This window comes from Vanacampus margaritifer, chromosome 2, assembly GCF_051991255.1.
Source record: "Vanacampus margaritifer isolate UIUO_Vmar chromosome 2, RoL_Vmar_1.0, whole genome shotgun sequence".
NCBI lineage: Eukaryota > Metazoa > Chordata > Actinopteri > Syngnathiformes > Syngnathidae > Vanacampus > Vanacampus margaritifer.
Genome location: NC_135433.1, coordinates 24,777,371 through 24,787,181, shown reverse-complemented (window position 1 = coordinate 24,787,181; position 9,811 = coordinate 24,777,371). Strand labels below are relative to the sequence as shown.

At 42.3% G+C, this 9,811-nt stretch overlaps 1 protein-coding gene across 1 annotated transcript; it reads left to right on the top strand.

Annotated features, from left to right (window-relative positions):
• The first annotated feature begins 2,883 nt into the window (after positions 1–2,883).
• LOC144044347 (noggin-like) lies at positions 2,884–3,558 on the top strand. The gene has a single exon (XM_077558695.1). The coding sequence runs from the start codon at positions 2,884–2,886 to the stop codon at positions 3,556–3,558; it is 675 nt and encodes a 224-aa protein (XP_077414821.1).
• The last annotated feature ends 6,253 nt before the right edge of the window (positions 3,559–9,811 follow it).

Sequence of the window (9,811 nt, the reverse complement as noted above, 5' to 3'; positions counted from 1 at the left end):
CTTTACACTTTTTCATGTCTGTTTTCACACCCTTACTGTCAACATATGGGCAACCATAGTGTAACATCACAAGTGTTAACCCTCTCTGTCAGTTTGAAATAATAGACCAATAAGCTTCATTCCTGTCGTGTCCAAGGTGAAACTGAAACATTAGTGGCACACCAGCTAATTAGTCATCTCAACTTCCAACAACCCATGGAACTTTCTTTAGGACCCACCATTCAACAGAAATAGCAACGAGAGAGGGTGTGATTTACGCTTAAATATATATATACTGTATATATCAACAGCCTTTGACATGGTTATTCAAAATATCATTAGGCTAAATTGGGTCAATTACATTTTTTTTCAATTCACTTCGGATTGGATTCAATTATATCTCACTACCTGATCTCAGTGTGCTAAAATACAAAAATAAATAAATAAATACATTTTTAAAAAATCATACTTTCAATCTTAGGTCCAATCCTGTTTAGTGTTTAAATGCAAGGTTTACCATCTGCCATTATATATGTAGACTATAGCGTGATTAGTAAAAAATTATTCTGAGGTTGCGGCACCGCCTCCAAATGTCATGGCAAATGTGATGGTAAACATTTCAAACTGGTTGAGCAACTGCCATTTACAACTGTACTCCTCAAAAATTGCTATGCTTTTTGACAAAACAAATAATACACAGAATATGATGGGGATTTTTTTTTCATTTCTGGTCAGAGAATCTAAATAGTAAAGCAATGACTCTCAGACTTTTGACACCAAGTAGCACCTACAAAAATACTTAGCTCTTTAAGTACATCACAAATAATGTTAAGATAAAAAAAAAAAAAACTAATATTATTGGAGTTTTTATTTGTTGTTTTTCTAAAAAATAAATAAAAAAAAAAACAATCTTAAAAAAAAGACCATTTATCCCCACAAGTTTCCTTCATTTTTTCCTTTGCTGCGCAGTGTCGCTGGTGTTCATGCCATGCTGATGTTTTCCAGACTTTTGGCCATCGTTTGGCTGTCAACCAAACCAAGCGTGAATTAGCTCATTGACAAAGCAAACAAACGGGCATTTATCTGCACCGCGCCGCCAAGAACCGAATCATTACGAGAACGATCCTCGAGTTTAGACAGCTTCATGCTCGCTGCTGACACTTTCCACGGCCACCGCTTGCTCCCTCGCTCGCTCGCTCGCCGATGTTTACTTGAGAGCCAACAGGCGGCCATATTGTATGCACGCCAGCTGGAAATAAATACGATGATACTTAGCAGTTTAATTGAGCAAGCTTGTAGCTCAATTCACTCTTATATTAAATCTGTTTTCCCCATTGAAATGGATTGAGAATGTAAGGTTCCGAATGATCCCCTGCCCGGTCCTTTTATCTTTAATGCTCGCGATATTGTGCAACCAGAAGACTGCATATCTCATTTGAACCATTTACTGGATGTCAGAAAGATCCAGTACACAGCTGTGGAGCCCTTTTTTCCTTAATATGTGGAAGAAGGTCTAATCTGTTGAAAGTGGTTTCTACCCTTATACTGTCTTGGCCGCCCACCGAAGACCCGAAGGTCTTAACTGGTTTCTGTAAGTGCGCCAGAGTGCAGATAGACAGGAAGAGGCTAAGCCAGGACAGGTCACAGTGACATAACAGCCTAGCTCAAATCAATCATTAAGAGGCCTAATCTAAAAAAAAATGCCATTACAGTGGATCGCAGCAAGGGTGGGTCGGGGCTGGCAAAAATACACATATAATGGACGGCCATTGAAATGAATTGGAATAAAAATAAACCCAACAAATTCTTCTGAAAACACTGCTAGACGTTCAATCTGCGTTCACCTCCAAAAACGTGGGGAAATCCGCGGGTACCTGCGGGCACTGAACCTTACTTAGTAGGTCCACTAAATTGATGCACATTCAATTCTATGGAACAAGATAAAATAATTATTCCCAAAAAAATCTTGAATATGTGGGGATAAAACCCTTAATGTTTACTTATTTAAAAACAACAAGAACACAACACTTTTATTTTTTGTGTGTGTGTGGGGGGGGGGGGGGGGGGTCCCGAGAGACTGGCCTCTGGCCTGGGAACGCCTAGGGATCTCATTGGAGGAGTTGGTTGAAGTGGCGGGGGAAAGAGAAGTCTGGGCTTCCCTGCTAAAGCTGCTGCCCCGGCGACCCGACCCCGGATAAGCGGTAGATGATGGGTGAATGGATGAATGGATGGATGGATGGATGGGGTGTTTTGAGGGAGGCTGGAACAGAAGACTGGCATTTAAATTCATTTAAAAAGGGGGAAATTAGTTGATGTGCTTTGCGTTATACAAGCATGCATGGTCGTTGAACGAATTAAACTCGCATCTCAAGGCTATTCAATTTCGTGCTCGTGGCCACAAATTAGCATTTGGTGCGCACGTTGTAATAGCTACAGTGAGATATTTTTCTCATTTTGATGTGTGCGTCTGCACCGTTTTCTCTCTTAAGAGTTCGAGAAGTGTCAACAACGAGCCGAAGAATCCAGCACATGTTGCACAGAAGCTCTCAGGCGCCACAAGAAGGATTTACGCATTTTAACAGGCCTGACCAATGCGAGACTGATGCGCTGCTCGTTCCCAGCGCGCTGATTTAGGGAAGTCTGGAAACGCGACAGGGGGCGTCGACCCCCGCCCCCCGAGGAGGAGGTGCGGGGATGTCCGCCTCCTTCTCCTCCTTCTCCGCCTGCAGACAACAAGCGCGCATTGACCGCTTGATCGGCCGGTGACATCACGCGCGCCTCCCAGCATAAAACGAGCCGACCACCACCGGGTCGGACCGAGAACCGTGACGGGTCCGCGAGGAGGCGTCCACTCACTCAGCATGGACGCCTCTCACGCGTAATTACGCATCAGCAGGCGTCGACATGGACGTCAACCTGGCGGCCGTGTGCGCGGTGCTGCTCGTGTCCGTCGGGCTGCTGGCGGAGCGGGCCGGCTGCCAACACTACTTCCTCCTGCGACCCGTCCCTAGCGACAGCCTACCTTTCGTGGACCTGCGGGAGGCCCCGGACCCCGCGCTGGACCCCCGGGAGCGAGACCTCAACGAGACGGAGCTGCGCGGGATCCTGGGGGACTTTGACGGCCGCTTTTTGGCGGTGTCACTGCCGTCGATATCGGAGGAGGCCAAGTCGGCCGAGCTGTCGGAGGACGACGAGACGCGGCAGATGCTCGGCGGGGTGCTGCCCAAGGAGATCCGCGCGCTGGACTTGGACGCGCAGTTGCTGGGGAGGCGCCACAAGGCCGGCAAGAAGCTGAAGCGGCGCTTGCAGCAGTGGCTGTGGGCTTACACTTTCTGCCCGGTTCTGCACTCCTGGAACGACCTGGGCGCGCGCTTCTGGCCGCGCTACGTGCGAACAGGCAGCTGCCCGGCTAAGCGCTCGTGCTCTTTCCCGGAGGGGATGATGTGCAAACCCGCCGCTTCCGCGCCCCTCACCGTGCTCAGGTGGAGGTGCGCGCAAAGGAAGGCGGGGCTCAAGTGCGCCTGGATCCCGGTGCGCTACCCCGTCATCACGGACTGCAAGTGCGCGTGCGCCACATGAACTCCATCGCCAAGCACAAAAAAACCCGTGCACTGGGTTTGAATAGAGATTTTGAACAGCTCGACCGATCAGAAGACAGCAAGTCACACAGGACCACGGATGTTCGTGCACTAGCTCGACCGTTTGGAAGTTTTTTTTTATTTTTTAAGGACTGATTAAATATTTTCAGCACGTGCTGTTCATCTCCAATAAAGGTTTGCTGTTGACCCTATATTATCTCCACTTGAGGGGGATAGGGTTGGGACCCAACCACAAATAAATAAATAAAAATCAGTGATTGATTATTAGGAAATAAATCTTGAAAAGGGGGGGGGGGGGTGCCCCAAGTTGTTTAATATTGAATAAAAAATCAGAACATGAAGTTGCACATAATCAAAATAAACGTAATTTCCACCTCATCTCTTCGAAATTGAAATATTAGGTAGGCCTACATCAGTTTACCATTGTAATATATTGCAAAATGGATATGTTCGAATTAAATAAATTCAAAACTTTTTTCCAGTGCATACATTGAAAAACAGCAATGATACAAAATAATTTTAAAAAACACACACACATAAATCTAATGTACTAAAAACTTAAAGCTGTGTATTTCTCTCTCCGTCTATTTTTTAAACCATCAAGTGTCCCAACCATATTTTTAAAACTATTGAATTTTGTCCTAACTGCCCAAAGGAAATATAACAAAAACTCCTGTGTTGGGAGTTGGTTCTTAAAGGGTTCACTTGAAATACCAGATTTCAAATGTTTCATTATCAACTATCTGAACGTTCAGGTCAGCAACTTTTCCAGACTGAGCCTTTTTTAAATGTTGGGATTAGTTTTCAGCTTCACAATTTCAGTTATTCTAAATAGGAGAAAGTGAACATTCCATGAGAAGTCCTAAACATTAAAATGATAATATAATATTATTATTGATGATGATGATGATGATGCAGTCACCCTGAATCAATCTTCTATAGTGTTGTTGTTGTCCACTATACAGAATATAGAACATGGTTGTGCAAACTCTGGCCTGAGGGCCATTTAGTGGGCCACCAAGTATGTATCTCAATGAAACATCAAAAGAAAAAAGTCAGGAGACCCATTTTCTAAAATTAGCAATAAAAGTTTAAAGTTACAAGTTATCACACTTAAGTTAAAAAAACAAAAACAAAGATTGTCACATGATTTTTTTAAGATTTAAAATAGATTTGAAGGTGGCAAGATATCACGCCATTTTTTCATTTTAAAAAGTAAGATGAAGATACCACATCATTTGTTCAACGTCACAAGTCAAAGATGTCGCCAAGCTGTGATTTATTTTTTATTTTATTTTTTTTTCATATGCATACTTGGCTTACACAGAATTGTTTGTTTGCTAGCACAAGGTGACCCCCCCCCCCCCCACACACACACACACACCCCTTTCCCCTGCAATTTTCCAGTATGTGGAAAGAGTTTGGTCATCCCTGATGTCGAATGCATATGTTGTGTCACTTAGTATTATTTGTAACTTGAGCGAACTTTGTTGCTGGATGCTAGCCTGGAAATGATGTGTATTTGTCAGAGGTGCATTGTGGGTGGTGAGCATCCATCTTGTAAATTAAGGACTTTTTTTTTGGTGCTATTTATTCGTTATATTCTTGCAATAAAACAACTCTGACATGATTCCAAATGCTCTTGCTCGCCTTCTTCTTTGCACCATCAATGGTGTGATCAGTGACTCGCATCTTCTTATTAGGATAGGCAATGGCAAGTTGCCATGGTTACCACATTTACGACATGCCAGCGAATCATGTGACGCTTCGTCCGCATGATAATCTTTGTGATGCGAGCTGACAGAACACATCAGGAGTCATTTGAGGATGAAACATCCAATAACATTGTTGACCAGAAAGGTGACGAGAATTGCAAATTATAAATAAATGCTGAGTGATTTTTGAGCAATAGTTTTTATGTAATTTACAGTATGTAGGCAAGTCATGTGAAGCAGCACAAGCTCAAGGTTTGTTATTACTGAGACGTCTAGGCTAATTTGTGTTAGCCCGTATGGTGTTTCATGTTATTTGTTACCTTTAAGCTGGCAGACTTTTAAGGGCTGTGTGAAAGTACACACGGACACAGCAATGTCCTGCTTACTTCACTGAGTTTTGTGTGAAAGGCAAAGTCTGAACAATCCTGGTTTACTGTTGCATTTATATCACTGTAACCGTGTGAAAGCATTTTTATTGGCACCTAATGTTCCACTTTGCTGGGTTCTGCATAAATGGAAAATGTTGATTGAATTCTCACCCTGAGTGAGAATTTACCGTAATCAACATTTTTGCATCAATTTTGCAGCAACTCCGCGCGAAAGTAGGTAGCATTTGAGTGAAACTGCTCCAACACTCTTGTACAAATTGTGTCAATTTGAGCACAAACATCACATCACTTTGTGATGGAGGCTCTTCAGACGAGTTTTGCTGGCGTTAATGGGACTTTCTGGTTTTCTCATCTGTGTGCGAGTCTTGAAGGTGGTGCCAAAGTTAACAAGGAGTAGCTCACTTTGATCAAGAAAACATCTCGCCTTATTAGACGTCAATCTGCTTTTGGCTCGGCCGTATCACTATCCAAGAAAGTACTTATAATAATGTATGGCTTTTAACAGCCGGCATAACGTTGCCGCTCTTCCTGATCAAAAGTTTTGGGACAGAGGAGGTCAAGCAAAGAAGAAGCTTAACAATATTAAATGGCATTTTATAGCTTCAAAGAGTAACGCCCAGTTTTCATTTTCCAAAAATAAAGGCCATATATAATGCATTCAAAGAAAGGTCAGATAGCTTAATAGTAATGATGATGCAAAACATTGTAGGCAGACTAAAGGAAATTAAAATAAAAGATAGACATGGCATCATTGCACACATTAAAAAAAAACTACTAATAGTAAGCTACTTTTCATCTTCTTCTTACCCATGTTTTCGAGATATGAGTCACTGCTTGGCGATTTTTGTTTGTGCTTTGACTTGTGAGCAAAAACCTGAGCGCTACACCGTGGCAGTGAACTCAAATGATTTCAGTTTGGCAAATTGTGACCATTTTTTCTAAAAGAGGCTTCAAGCTTTGTATTTCCACAAGAGAAGTCAACTCAAAACCTAAACACAAGACAAATTGAATAACACTTTATGTATTTCAAACAACCACATAGCTTTGCCGTTAAGTCTGTTTAGCTTCATGCTAACAAACTGCAAAACGCAAGACATGTAGGCTGGTGAATAGCATCAGGGTCACACAGTTATAAACCAAAAAGCAGCAGATATTGAGATATACATGTAGAGTGTAGACGGACAATATGACAATACTCACAGTGATATTTTCTTTGTCCTCTGCAAAGAATGGCTAATATTACTGCGGCTTATTGAGAATATGTCATCTCCATGTACAGTATACCCATAAGTCTGTATTTTATTGTCCCCGTGTGGCCAAGGTGCACACATCAGAAGGAGCAGCATCATGTTCAATTCAGGCTGATTCTTTATATTGTTATTTTTTATGTTAGTACTATGATGTTTTGTATAAAACAACACAACATAATAAAATGCTTTTTTTCCCCTTAACAACACATTACTGTTTTTTTGTGTGGAGGGAGACAGAACAGATTTGTGACATTTCCATTCATTTAAATGGGCAATGATGACTTGAGATATGAGCATTTTGAGTTATGAGTATGGTCAATGAATGAATTGAACTCATATCTCAAGACATCACAGTATTCATTTTCCTTGAGTCAACAAATTCATATCATAGTGTTGCCAGCCGTACCGGTGATATCAGCCCCCTTTTTTATTTTTATTCAGATCAATAAAAGACATTAGTGTTTTGAAAAACATGGATGGTTTTTTTTGACATTTTTTTGATTTTGTGAAGAAGAAAAAAATCATCTACAGACACGTCCCATCAGAGCTTGATGAGGGCCTCGGGGCTTGCAGTCTGGCGCTGCGCCAGCTTGCGGCGCTCTCCCACACGCCGCCTAATTGGACTGCTTTCAAACATCGTCTTCGGTCAAACAACCACGGCGGATTTTTGGACATGCCGTAAATTATAGTGGTTTCGCGAAGGGGGTGCGGGTAATCGGGCGGTGGGTTTCGATGGCGGCTGATCCTACCGTTTGATGTACCAAGAGCTCATTAATCAGAACGTGGCTGGTATGCGAGGTCACGGGCCGCTTTGATGTCAGTTGTCTTTGCCAAGCTTGTGCCTGCCCGTCGTTTTGGGAGAGATCAAGAAGCGTGGCAACTTTTTACGCCTTGTGGACACCAGTCACACGTGACGGCCAGGTTGCAAGGTGGACGCCGTCCGGGCGACACAAAAACTAGGGAGACTTTCCAGGAGGAAGAGTCTCCAGACGTCTGTGGCTCGTCCCTGGCATCTGTCAAAACAGCAGGACACACGTCAAGACCAGTCGCGTGTTAGAAAATCAACAGCTTGGGTTTTTCTGGCCCAAATTGAGTGCCTTGACTTGTAAGTTTTCTTCAGATGCAAACCAAAAAATGTGTGGTGCACTTCAGAGCCCCATTACTTGATGGCGGCCACCATCAATTCACATTGGTTTTCATGCAGTAGAATGACAATACCAGTTGGTGGCGCTGATGCACCTTTGAGTAGGTTTTAGGACAGAAGAAGAAAGAAGGCCAAGTTATGAGGTCCAGCTGGATTTGTGCTCGCATTTTCTATGTTCGCAATTTGTGGAGAACAAAAACTTTTACAATGTTAATACTGTTGAGTGTAGTTTTTAGGGAAAAACATCTTTTTGCTTTCATCAAATTGCCAATGTCTTAGTACATGTCTCAATTGCCTCAGTGGATCTGTGCAAATGGTTGTGTACATTTAGCCTACAGTTAGCACAATCTGCCCACATTTTCCAAATGAATAGATCTTGCTGATCGAGCTGGATTAGTTGTTTTTCAGTCTAATGGCTATCCTCTCCAAAATATGTCAACAGGATTTCAGTATGTAAGTTAATTTATAATATACAAAATCATCTGTTTAATTGTCAAAATTAGTCCAGCCTATCACAGGGGATCAGTGATATGCTGCGACGTGGATGAAAACCTTTGGCCAAACAGAGAGCAGCGTATGGATGGTCAAGAGAATGAGGACGATGGCCAAGAGGGGGAAGGTGACGATAGTAGGTGCGTTTCCATTACAGTTTTTCGCAAAAATAAAAGCGATATTGTACTATTTCGATTAAGTACAATTTCGACTTGCCGGTGTTTCCATTGAAGACCGTTTTGCTTCTGAGGCGCAATTCTCATAATGTCCCGTCTCGCGGGATCTCGCAGTTCTATAGGAGGTGCTTATGAAGACAGACGCCCGGAGTTCTTAATATTACTTTAAAAACATCTCCCTCCACTCATTGGGTGGGTTCGGGCATTTGGTGTTGGTGTTGTGTTTGTGCGCGCTTATATACAGATGGATTGCAACGACGACGTGCTCCGTATGTCGCTCGTTTGCTCGTTGTCAGGGGCAATGGCCATTTTTCATGCAACGATATGGGACGTGCATTGAACGGCGGCATATTGGCTCCATAACTGAATCGCTTTGTGCTTAAAAAGACTTGTTATTCCCTCCGGAGGCAGCTCCGACACGAAAGCGAGTGGCCCCGTACTTCGTGCTGGGTGGGGGGGTCACATGGGGGTCACATGACTACAGGGAATGCGCAAAAATTCCATTACACTTATGCGAAATACTTCGACACGTCTCAAAAAACACCTCATAAGAGCGCAAAAACTTTTTTGCGATGTTTGAGAGGTTTTTTTTGAAAATCACGTGTTTCCATTACCAACTTGCGCAAAACTGAGGGTAATGGAAACACACCTAGTGGCTGCACAGTAAATAAATAAATAAAAATTAAAAAATAAATAAAATAAAATAAAATAAAAATATATAATGTATTTTATATTTATATAGTATTTTTAAGACTAGACTAAGAATATATATATATATATATATATATATACAGAGAGAGAGAGAGAGAGAGACAGACAGAGATTGAAAATTATGTCTCTTTCGGAAAGATCACAACTTAGAAGTGTCGTAGAGACAGGGGACCAGGTTTAATGGATTCAGTGTCCTTCAAACATTCAGAAATACTTTTGCTCAAAAGAAAAGATTTCAAAGAAAAGAGTATTTTATTGATTTTTAAGGACTCTCAAGTTCATTGGATTCAGCGTCCCTCAAATAACAAGAAATTGTCCTGCTTGAAAAAAAAGGAATTGCAATCATGTAAAATTGC

Coding starts and splice junctions, on each gene's coding strand:
- LOC144044347 (XM_077558695.1), top strand. CDS start 2,884: ATGGACGTCAACCTGGCGGCCGTGTGCGCGGTGCTGCTCGTGTCCGTC.